Below are 12,108 nucleotides of genomic sequence, written 5' to 3'. Positions count from 1 at the left end.
GGTTATTAAGGAAGGTGCTCAGCTAAGGACTCTTTATTGTACTTTCCTAGGAACCATCACACAAGGCTCTGCCCTATGACCACACGGAGGCTTGGACTGACTGTACTGGAAACTAGGGACAAGTAGTCTACCTACACAAAGGGTTCAGAAATTATGGGTGTGATTAATAAAGAGGCCAGACCCTGTAACGTTATAGTCCTCTTCAATCAATCAATCAATCAATCAATCATTCATAGCATTTATAAAGCGCACTACATACCCGTGAGGGTCTCCTCAAAGCGCTGGGGGGGGGGGTGAGGAGGGTGCTGCTATTGTTCGAAGAGCCAGGTCTTGAGGAGCCTCCTGAAGGTTAGGAGGTCTTCGGTCTGCCGCAGGCGGATGGGGAGGATGTTCCATGTCTTGGCGGCAAGGTGGGAGAATGATCTGCCGGCGGCAGTCACTCTTCGGATGCGGGGGATGGTGGCGAGGGCGCGGTCTGCGGAGCGGAGCTGGCGGGTGGGGGTGTAGAGGCTGAGTCGGCTGTTGAGGTACACTGGTCTGGTGTCGAGGAGTGCCTTGTGCGCGCGGGATTAAGAGTTTGAAGGTTATCCTCTTGTTGATGGGGAGCCAGTACAGGTCTCTCACGTGGGGTGTAATGTGGCTGCGGTGAGGGATGTCGAGGATCAGGCGTGCGGAGGTGTTCCGGATGCGTTGGAGCCCTTTCAGGACTCTTGGGGCATGAATGCACATCTCTGAGAAGTAACCCAGGGAGACATGGAAAAAAACCTGGCTATGTCATTGGTCCCGATGGCAACTCCCAGCTTTGTACAATATGAGACAGTTGTCCTTTCATTGTGGGCATCAGCCATCCAGACATGACAAAAACTGGCAAAACCCCTGCCTGGAGTGAAGAGAGAAAGAACAGTTGTTCTGAGGCATCAATTCCATTGTTCATCAGGAGAAAGGAGCCAATGCCAGTAGGTTTATGGAGAGGAATGCACCTTTTCGAATGTGTGTCTTCAAGGGTTTCCTGAGCCCTTCCTCCGTGGGGCACAGATGACCTAAAGCACAAGTTACTACTTGTGTAACGATATATCTGTAAGAGACATTAGTTAGTATTAGATTCCTTACCTTAGAATATCCCCAGGCGTCATACTGGATCCGGAAAATTTTGCGTAGCAGTACCCTTGCGCGTCGGTAGGCGTCGTCTGCGGCTCCGCGTCCGTCGTCGTGATGACGTCGACGGAGTACTTAGACGCCGCCTCCGCTTGCTGACATCAGTTCTTAGACACAGCTTTTCCGCGCCAGAAATGCAGAGCCATGTCAAAAAACCAACACTGGTGCCATTGAAACTAGGGCCCTGAAAGGGGACAACCCTAACCCTAGATATTGGTTCGCAGAACAGGGAGGATGGGTGGGTCGGTAAGGAATCTAATACTAACTAATGTCTCTTACAGATATATCGTTACACAAGTAGTAACTTGTGCATCTGAAAGAGACACGTTAGTATTAGATTCCTTACCTTAGAATAGATACCCCAGCAATACCAACCCCGGTGGTGGGTCAGCGAACCAATAATCACACCAGAAAGTCCTGGAGAACGGAACGGCCAAAGAAGCCCTCCCTCCTGACTTGGCTGTCCAGGCAGTAGTGTCTTGCAAACGTGTGCAGCGATGCCCACGTAGCTGCCTGACAGATGTCTTGTAAGGGCACACCCCTGCCCAGGGCAGTGGTAGTCGCCGTGGCTCGGGTAGAATGAGCCCGCAATCCAGCAGGGGGCTCCTTCCTAGCCAAGGAGTAGCATGCCTGGATACACAAGATGATCCACCGGGAGATGGTCCTCTTGTGCACCGCTTTCCCCTTCTTAGTGCCCACGTAACCAACAAAGAGTTGGTCATCCACCCGGAACTGGCGTGTGCGATCCAGATAAAATGAGAGCGCACGTTTTGGGTCCAGACGGTGGAGCCGCTCTTCCTCTTTAGAGGGATGCGGTGGCGGGAAGAAGGTTGGCAAGATGATAGACTGCCCGATGTGAAAGGCCGTGACAACCTTGGGTAGGAAAGAGGGTTTGGTACGAAGCACCACTTTGTCCGGATGGACAGACAGAAAAGGTGGAGTACAAGAAAGAGCCTGGAGCTCACTCACTCTCCTGGCAGAGGTGATGGCAACCAGGAAAGCAGTCTTCAAAGTCAGAAGGCGAAGAGGACAGTTGTGAAGTGGCTCAAAGGGAGCGCACATCAGGAATGTTAAAACCAGGTTCAAGTCCCACTGAGGCATCACAAACGGAACAGGAGGAAACGTGTGAGTGATGCCCTTAAGAAATCTATTTACAATAGGGGACTTGAACAAAGAAGGCTGATCAGGTAGCCTGAGAAAGGCTGAAAGGGCAGAAAGGTAGCCCTTGATAGTGCCCAGAGCAGAGCCCTGCTGGGCAAGAGAAAGAAGGAAGAGAAGAACCTCAGAAAGAGGGGCAGAAAGAGGATCCACAGCCTTTGCTGTGTACCATGCCACAAATCTGTTCCACCTGCAGGCGTATACCGACTTTGTGGAGGGACGCCTGGCTGCCAGATTGATGTTACAGACTTCAGGAGGCAAGTCAAATGGCCTCAACTGTCGCCGCTCAATCTCCAAGCATGGAGGTGGAGACTGGGCAGGTTCGGGTGGAGGACCGTCCCCTGCTGCTGCGACAGAAGGTCCTCCTGAAGAGGCAGACGAACCGGGGGATCGATTGACAGACTGAGTAGATCTGGATACCAGTACCTTCGAGCCCAGTCCGGAGCCACAAGGATGACTTGGGCCCGGTCGCGCTTGATCTTCTTCAGCACTCTGGGCAGAAGTGGTATAGGCGGAAAGGCGTACAACAGACCGCAACTCCACTCACGACGAAAAGCGTCTCCGAGCGAGAGCCGCCTTGGAAATTCCAACGCGCAGAACTGATGACATTGCGTGTTCTCTTCGGTGGCGAATAGATCTAACCAAGGCTCTCCCCATCGCTGAAAGAGGCCTTGCGCCACGTCCGAGTTCAGACGCCATTCGTGATCCATCATGCACCGACGGCTGAGCTCGTCCGCCCTGGCGTTCAGAGAACCTGCCAGGTGTTGAGCCACCAGGGTCACGCCCTGGTGTTCCAGCCATTGCCAAAGGCGAAGAGCCTCTTGACAAAGGATCCACGACGCCACCCCGCCTTGTTTGTTGCAGTACCACATGGCGGTGGTGTTGTCCGTGAACACATGCACTACACTCCCCCGGACAGAGGGGAGGAATGCCTTCAGTGCCAGACGAATCGCCCTGAGCTCCAACAGGTTGATGTGGAGCCGGGACTCCGCCGGAGACCAGAGGCCTCTGATCTCCGCCTCTCCCAGGTGGCCTCCCCAGCACTGGAGGGACGCGTCCGTCACAACTACGTGCTCCGGTTGGGGGAGGGAGAGGGATCTGCCGCTGACCCAATCGCGGTCCGTAAGCCACCACTGCAGCTGTCTCGCAGTGCCCTCCGAGATCAGGACGTGGTCGGATAGGTTGCCCTGATGCTGGGCCCACTGAAACTTCAGGTCCCACTGCAGAGCCCGCATCCGCCACCTGGCGTGATGCACCAGTAGGATGCAGGAGGCCATCAGCCCCAGAAGCCGCAGCGTCAACCTGACCGAAACCCGGGATAACGGCTGAAAGATGGGAATCAGAGCCTGAATATCCCGGACCCGCTGTTCGAGTCCAGAACCGCTCCGATGAAGAGGAGCTTCTGAGAGGGACACAGGTGTGACTTCGGCACATTCATGGAGAACCCCAGCTGGTGCAGGAGGTCTGCCGTCGTCTGGAGGTGGCTGACAACTGTCTGGGGCGAGCCCGCCTTCAACAACCAGTCGTCGAGGTAGGGGAAGACTGAAACCCCTAACCTGCGCAGATGAGCTGCGACCACCGCCATCACTTTCGTGAACACCCGTGGGGCGCTGGTAAGGCCGAAGGGGAGCACGCTAAATTGAAAATGCTTGTGGCCCACCATGAACCTGAAGAGCAGCAAGGACCTGAGCCAGTGTCAGCATCTTGAACTTCTCCTTCCGGAGGAAGCCGTTGACGTTCCGTAGGTCCAAGATAGGGCGTAAGCCCCCTTTGCCCTTCTTGGGTACCAGAAAGTAGTGGGAGTAGCAACCAAACCCTACTTCTGGCCCAGGAACGCGCTCGATGGCCCCCTTGGCCAAGAGGGCCATAACTTCCTCCTGCAGAAGTCGCAAGTGATCCCCCGATACACGGTGGTTCTGCGGTGGCATGGCTGGAGGAGTCGCCTCGAAGGGGAGGGAGTAGCCCCTTCGGACGATTTGCAGCACCCACCTGTCCGACGTGACAGTGCGCCAGTGGAGGTGGTGATGGCGAACCCTGCCTCCAACTGGCGTCACATGGGCCTGAAAGCACGGACTAGGAGGGTTTTGAGGCGGATGCTGCCGGGGAAGGTGTGGACTGACCTCGCCGCTGCCCCCGACCGCCCGGACGGCGGTTCCCACGGCCGCCACCGCGTTGGGTATTGCCCTGCGGTGCGTGGCTGGCGGCGCGAGTGGGCGCTCCCCTTCCGTGGCCACAAAAGGAGTGATAGGCAGCCGGTTGCTGGCGTTGGCCCGAAAGGCCTAAGGACTTGGCCGTAGCCCTGGAGTCCTTAAAAAAGCTCAAGCGCATGGTCTGCCTTGTCGCCAAAGAGGCGACGGCCATCGAATGGCATGTCCATAAGCGTGTTCTGGACATCTGCCGAGAAGTTGGCGGACCTCAGCCAGGCGTGGCGTCTGACCGCCACCGTCGTTGCCATCGATCTGCCTAGCGAGTCGGTGGTATCCAGCCCACACCTAATATAGTATTTTGCTGCATCCCGGCCCTCCACAAGGGCTTGGCCGAGTTTGGCCCGTACCTCCAACGGACACCCTGGCAGCACTTCCGCGACCTTATCCCACACCGAGTGGGTGTAACGTCCCAAGAGGCAGGCGGTGTTGGAAGACCGCAGGCCGAGGCTCAGGGATGAGAAGATCTTCTTCCCATACTGGTCATACCTCTTGGATTCCCGGTCCGGGGGAGCGGACGGGAATGCGGTCTGGGAATTGGAGGCCTGGATGACCAGGCTCTCGGGGGTGGGGTGGGTAGACAGGAAACATGGGTCGCCCGGGGCTGGGCGGTGGCGTCTGGCCACGTTCCTATCTACGGGCGAACCCGTAGCGGGCCTGGACCAAGTGCCCAAAAGAACGTCCGTCAAGGCCTCATTAAAGGGCAGCAGAGGCTCGGCCGAGCTTGACTGCGGTTCAAGGACCTCAGTGAGGAGGTTAGTCCTCACGGCCGCGACGGGGAGCTCAAGGCCCAAGGCCTTGGCAGCCCTCATCAGCACCACACTATAAGTTGCCCCCTCCTCCGAAGCCACGGTAGGAGGGGAGACAAAACCAGTGTTTGGAGAGGTGTCCAGGCCACTGGCCTCCCCAAGGTCTCCTGTCCAGTCCTCATGAGACTGACACTCTCTGGTCAGAGGGTCCTCAGACCCCTCCCAGTCCTCCCCCTCACCCATCTCCTGAGATTCAGGGTCTTCAATTAATGGGGCCTGTTCATAAAAGTGAAATTCACCAAACGACGTCTGGAGCGGCGCTCATCGGGGCCGTCCCGACGGCTGAACAGGAATGGGGACAGGACCGGGGCCGGCGGCGACACCTGAGGGTCCGACGCCAGGGAGGTCGTCAGATCAACCGGCGACGAACCAGATCCCGAAGGGGGGCCAGCGGCGTCCCGCGGCGCCGGACCCGAAGGCGCAGGCGGCGTCGGAACAACTGGACCCCTCGGCGCCGGGATAACGGGGACCTGCGGCACCGGGCCCGAAGGCGCCGAAGGCGCCGGCGGCGTCGGGGCCGAAGCACCCGACGGCATCGGGGCCGGAGCCACCGACCCGCTAGGGCTCCCAGACGGGTCCGCTGGGCCCTGAGGCGCCGCGGAGCCCGTCGGAGGAGAGAGTTTCCTCATGGCCATGAGGAAGCGCTCGATCTCCTCCTGCGACGCGTTCAGCCCAGGGACCGGAGGGTGTGGAGCCGAACGCGGCGCCCGCGACTCCGACGGAGCCGCGTGGGTGGTGTCACCCGAACCCCCGGCCGCATCGTGCGAGCGTCGGGGGGAGTCCGAGGAGCGATGACGCCGCTTGGACTTCTTGTGCCTCTTACCTGACGACTTCGACCCGGAAGAGTGAGGCCTACTCTCGGAGCTGTGGTGGCTCTGGGCCCGCGACCTGTCACTCGACCTCCCGTGGGATCGGGACCTCTCACGGCGCGGGACCGACTGTCGGAGTTCGAGGCGCCTACGGGACCGCTCCCGCCTGGCTTTCGAAGAGAGGGTCCGACAGTCGGAGCAGGCCTTGTCGTCGTGGTCGACGCCCAAGCACGACAAACAGACGCGGTGAGGATCCGTGACCGACATCAGCCGGTCGCAATCGTCACAATGCTTGAAGCCGGGCATCCCATAGGCACCGAATCGGAGTCGAGAGACTTCGAAACAGGATCAAAAAGGATCAAAAAAGTTAGTCAAAAAGTGACTAGGGAACTGCTTTTTCCAGAGCTGCGCTTGCTGGCGCGGAAAAAAGAAGAACTGACGTCAGCACGCGGAGGCGGCGTCTAAGTACTCCGACGACGTCATCACGGCGCCCACGACGCCGACGACTGACGCGGAGCCGCAGACGACGCCTACCGACGCGCAAGGGTACTGCTACGCAAAATTTTCCAGATCCAGTCTGACGCCTGGGGATATTCTAAGGTAAGGAATCTAATACTAACGTGTCTCTTTCAGATGTTGGGGTACCTAGGGGCCTAAGATTTGAGAGGGTCCACAAAGGTCAGACCTAAACTGATAGTGGTATGCACAGGGATCCCATGTTTCTGTCCTGAAGAATGCCACGGACTTGCATGAGCCAAGAGGCAGAAACATGTTGACGGTTTGAGTGGTGATGGGGTACTTGTTCCCCTTTTCTCCACGTTGGTTATTAATACCAAATGGTATTCCATTTAATATGAAGGTCAGTTTGGAATATCACTGTTTTTTAACTATACTAAGTCATGGGTCCATTCTAAGCTAGAAATGCCTCTCTGATCTCCAGGTGTAGGCCTGCTCTTTATCAAACCGGGTTTTTGAAGAGCGCGGGGAGGCCTATGATGAAGCATGACACCTGGTGGTGTGTAAGGACATCCAGTCAGATTTTTGTGTATGCCCAGAGATAGACTAGTGTAAGGGGTAGCATTGGTTTAAGTAGTTCCTCAGGTGGCTCAGTTGTGTTTAAAGGTTGTTATTAGAGGCCAGCTCACCCTTGAGGCACCACAGCCTCTAGTTCCCTACCACTGATAGTGCCCAGGGTAATCTGTGTATTGATGATCAATTCCAAAAAAGCCTGGAAGGCCTACTGATGTTTCTGGGCTGTAGTAGTTGCTTCTGAAATACTGAAGAAATACTAAATTACTCACCTGTAAACTGTGGCTCACCAGTATTGGTATCTTTTATAGATTGACAAGCTTGAATCATCCCAAGGGTTGAGCTGAGTAATTTGTAGTAAGCAATACAATGCTGCACTAAGTTTAGAAAAGCTTAAAATAACCACTTTGTTAACCTATTTACACCATTTAAAAAGAACTAAACTTCAGCCAAACATGAGACAGACCAGTGAACACCACTTCCAACTACCACCACCATGCCTCAGATTTCTTAGCAGAAGGGTGAGTTGGGACTATGTTTAAAGTGAGCCGGGATAGGGTAGGAGGGTAGGTAGCATGTGAACCAATGAAAGATACCAATACTGGAGAAGGAAGAGACTTACTCACCTGTAATCCTAGTTCTCTTCCAAGGGAATCCTCAAAGTCATTTGCACTGAATTGTCCCGTCCACATGCAGAGATCCCGGAGCACTTTTTTATGTATGTGTAATAAACTTTGTACACAATAACTTTTATTTTTATATATATATATATATATATATATATATATATATATATATATATATATATATATATTGAATATGCTACTTACCAGTATGCATCTGTTCTTGGCATGTAGGGCTGCTAACATTCATATCTTAGCATTAGATTGTCCTGGAAGAGTCTTCGAAGTATCCTGAGATAGGTGGCTCCTCCCCTGGACTACAGTGCGCATGGGCATCGGCTCCATCCCCAGATTGTTTTTCGCCATTGTGGCAGAAGATGGAGTGAAAAGTGTAAAAGATGTCCATGCTAATGAATAAATACAATAGTATATCTGCAGCTGCGACAGGCACCGGGGAGGAGGGCGGGCGATATGAATGTTAGCAGCCCTACATGCCAAGAACAGATGCATACTGGTAAGTAGCATATTCAGTTCGAGGCATGTGGGCTGCTAAATTCATATCTTAGCATAGAATACATAGCAGTCCCTCCATCAGCGGCGGTTGCCCGTGCCAGCTGCAGAAACCTGAAAAAGTGTCTTGAGAACAGCCTGTCCTACAGCTGCTTGCTGCTTGGAATGCACATCAACACAGTAGTGTTTTGTGAGGGTATGTGGTGTGACCCACGTGGCTGCTCTGCAAATATCCTCTAAAGGAATGTTCCCTAGGAAAGCCATGGATGCCCCCAGTTTGCGTGTGGAGTGCGCTCTGGGGGGTATTGTTAAAGTGCGCTTGGCTTTTTGATAACATATCTGGATGCACTTAACAATCCACCTGGCTATCCCTGCTTTGGAAATTGGGTTGCCTTTGTGTTGGGGTGCGAAGGCAACAAAGAGTTGTTTTGTCTTTCTAAAGGGTTGTGTTCTGTCTATGTAGTACATCAACGCCCTCCGTACATCTAAGGTATGGAGCATTCTTTCCGCCACCGTTTGCGGGTTTTGAAAGAATGCTGGTAAGTCAATAGTTTGGTTTAGATGAAACTGTGACACCACCTTCGGAAGGAATTTGGGGTTAGTGCGTAGCACTACCCTATTTGAATGGATTTGAATGAATGGCTCTTGGATTGTGAGCGCCTGCAGCTCACTGACACGCCTCAGAGACGTAATAGCCACAAGGAAAGCTACTTTCCACGTAAGGAACTGGAGTTCACACGAGTGCAGGGGCTCAAATGGCGGTCCCATCAGTCTGGTGAGAACGACATTGAGGTTCCACACCGGAGCTGGCGGTGTCCTTGGGGGAATGACTCGTTTCAGACCTTCAAGGAAGGCTTTAATGGCAGGCACCCTGAAGACAGAGAGGTGCTGCCTGTTCTGGAGATAAGCCGCTATGGCGGATAGATGTATCCGAATGGAAGTGTACGCTAGATTGCACTTGTAAAGATGCAACAGATAGCAGATGATGTTGGGGATAGATGCATCTAGCGGGTCGATGTCATTGGCCGTACAGTAAATGACAAAATGCTTCCACTTTGCAGCATAGCATGCTCTAGTAGTTGGTTTCCTCGCCTCCTTGATGATGTGCATGCACTCCGGAGGTAGGTTAAGGTATCCAAACTCTAGGACTTCAGGAGCCAGATCGCCAGGTTGAGCTGTTGTGGATCTGGATGCTGAATGTCTCCATGGTTCTGCGTCAAAAGACTGGGCGTGAGGCGCAGCCTTTGATGCGGCACCACTGAGAGTTCGAGGAACGTGGTGTACCAAGCTTGGCGCGCCCACGTTGGAGCAACCAGGATGAGAGTCATCTCGTGCTGCCTTAGCTTTCTTGCGACCAGCGGTATTAGAGGGGCTGGCGGAAAAGCGTACGCAAATTTGCCTGACCAGTTCATCCATATCGCATTCCCCTGCGACAGTGGGTGAGGGAACCTGGCGGCAAAGAGTTGGCATTTTGCGTTCTCTGCTGTGGCAAACAGGTCTATCTCCGGATGACCCCACTGCTGGAAGTACGGGTGGAGAACAGACGGGTGTATCTCCCACTCGTGCATTTGATGGCTGTATCTGCTGAGCAGATCCGCCATCTGATTGTCCTTTCCTGGGAGGTGTTCTGCCATGAGGAAAATGTTCCTCTGAATGGCCCACTTCCACATGCTCTGAGCCAGATGAGACAGCTGTGGCGAGTGGGTGCCTCCCTGCTTTTGAATGTAGTACATCGCGGTCATGTTGTCCGTCCGGACTAGCACGACTTTGTTGCACAGATGTACAATGAAGGACTTGAGCGCCATGAAGATTGCCATCAGTTCCAGATAGTTGATGTGCATCTTTTGTTGCTGCGTCGTCCATAGTCCCTGCACTGTGTAAGTGAGCACATGAGCTCCCCAACCCTGGAGAGACGCGTCCGTTGTCAGGATAATCTGCGGCACAGGCTCTTGGAACAGTCGGCCCTTGCAAAGGTTGTGTGGAGTCCACCAATGCAGAGAGTCGTATGCCCGACTGGTAACCAACACTAGGTCTGTCAATTGCCCACGAGCCTGTGTCCACTGATTCGCTAAGCACTCCTGGAGCGGGCGCATGTGTAGCCGTGCGTGAGGGACTATGAAGATGCAGGAGGCCATCATGCCTATCAACTGCATGAACACTCTCGCTGGAAGCGAGTGTTGCGGCCTGAACTTTTGGATCAGAGCCTGCATGCTGTCTATCCTGACCTGGTTTGGCTGAGCCATGGCCGTCAGGGTATTGATCGTCGCGCCTAGAAACTGCCGGACATGCGCCGGCTGAAGATGCGATTTTGGGTAGTTCAGGGAGAAACCCAGATCGTGAAGAAGGTGAATTGTAGTCGACATGTCTGCGGCGCACTGGTGCTCTGACTTGGCTTGCACGAGCCAGTCGTCTAGGTAGGGGTAGACATGGATGTTCTGCCTCCTGAGGTGCGCCGCTACTGTCGCCAGACACTTTGTGAACACCCTCGGGGCTGTTGTGACTCCGAAGGGTAGGACTTTGAACTGGTAGTGCCTGCCTTGAATAGTGAACCTGAGGTATTTCCTGTGTGACGGGTGTAGTGGAATGTGGAAATAAGCATCCTTGAGGTCTAAGGTTGCTAAGAAGTCTCCTTGGTTTAGCAAGGGAAGAATCTGTTGCAGCGTAAGCATGTGGAAATGTTCCGATAGTATGTACAGGTTGAGGGGACGTAGATCGAGAATGGGCCTGAGAGAACCGTCCTTCTTTGGAATAAGGAAGTACAGGGAATATACCCCTGTGCCTTCCTCCCCCACCGGCACGAGCTCGATTGCTCCCTTTTGCAGCATCACCACTACCTCCTGCTGCAATAAGAGCAAGTGCTCTGCGGACATAGGCCGTTGCCTTGGCGGGATGTTGGGTGGAGTGGACTTTAACTCTAGGCAATAACCATACTGGATTAGTTGTCGCACCCACCTGTCTGTGGTGATGTTTCTCCAGACGGGCAGGAACCGCTGCAGTCTCCCCCCGACAGGTGTTAGGTGGTCGGGGGGCAGTGACAGAGAGTCACTGTTTGTTGGGAGTAGAGGTGCGGGAGCTGTTGTTTCCTCTGCCGCGACCTCTGTTGCTGTTATTCCTGTAACCTCCCTTGTTCTGTTTAGTGAACGAGGATTGTGTCCCACCTTTTGTGAACTGGGATTGTTGACCCAATTGTCCTCTGGTGACTCCACGTGCACCTGAGCGACGAAAATTGCCGCCACGAAACTGCTGTGACTGTAGGGCCCCCATAGACTTAGCAGTGTCTGTGTCTTTCTTTATTTTCTCTAGGGTGGTGTCAACATCCGGACCAAACAGACTATCAGGATTGACTGGCTGATTAAGAATTGTCGTCTGAATATCCGGTTTAAACCCTGAGATGCGGAGCCACGCTTGTCGTCTCAGCATAACGCTAGTGTTGACAGCCCTAGCAGCTGTGTCCGCAGCATCAAGTGCACACTTGATGGCTGCGTTTGAGATTAGCTTCCCTTCCTCGATAAGCATTTTTGTGCCCTCTTGGAACTGTGGAGGCAGGTGTTGTACGATCTGTTCTAGGGTGTCATAGTGCGCCCTATCATAACGCGCCAAGAGCGCCTGTGTATTGGCAATGCGCCAGAAGTTTGATGCCTGTGCAGCTACTCTTTTGCCCCCTGCCTCTAGCACTTTGGATTCCTTATCCGGGGGAGGAGCTTCACCCGTAGTCTGGGAGTTGGCACGTTTCCTGGCATTGGCGACCACAAGAGAGTCCAATGGCAATTGTCCCCGAATGTATGCGGGGTCCGCAGGTGCAGGCCTGTAC

At 54.1% G+C, this 12,108-nt stretch overlaps 2 protein-coding genes across 4 annotated transcripts in view; both read right to left on the bottom strand.

Moving 5' to 3' along the window:
- The window catches only part of LLGL2 (LLGL scribble cell polarity complex component 2), an 876,878-nt gene that overhangs the window by 168,883 nt on the left and 695,887 nt on the right, over positions 1 to 12,108 (bottom strand). The window lies entirely within an intron of this gene.
- LOC144767313 (uncharacterized) lies at positions 770 to 11,167 on the bottom strand. Its single transcript, XM_078650806.1, has 3 exons — positions 10,161 to 11,167; positions 9,390 to 10,077; positions 770 to 880 (listed from the first exon to the last, which is right to left on the bottom strand). Exons 1-3 carry the CDS (start codon positions 11,165 to 11,167, stop codon positions 770 to 772), a joined length of 1,806 nt encoding a protein of 601 aa, XP_078506932.1.

This window comes from Lissotriton helveticus, chromosome 7 (genome assembly GCF_964261635.1).
Source record: "Lissotriton helveticus chromosome 7, aLisHel1.1, whole genome shotgun sequence".
Taxonomy (NCBI): Eukaryota; Metazoa; Chordata; class Amphibia; order Caudata; family Salamandridae; genus Lissotriton; species Lissotriton helveticus.
The sequence above is the reverse complement of the archived record's forward strand: the minus strand, read 5'-3'. Positions and strand labels throughout refer to the sequence as shown.

Coding starts and splice junctions, on each gene's coding strand:
- LOC144767313 (XM_078650806.1), bottom strand. CDS start 11,167: ATGTCCGCAGAGCACTTGCTCTTATTGCAGCAGGAGGTAGTGGTGATG. Junction 10,078..10,160: donor ACTTACACAGTGCAGGGACT/ATGGACGACGCA, acceptor CCTTCATTGTAC/ATCTGTGCAACAAAGTCGTG. Junction 881..9,389: donor GCATGCACATCATCAAGGAG/GCGAGGAAACCA, acceptor TCTTCACTCCAG/GCAGGGGTTTTGCCAGTTTT.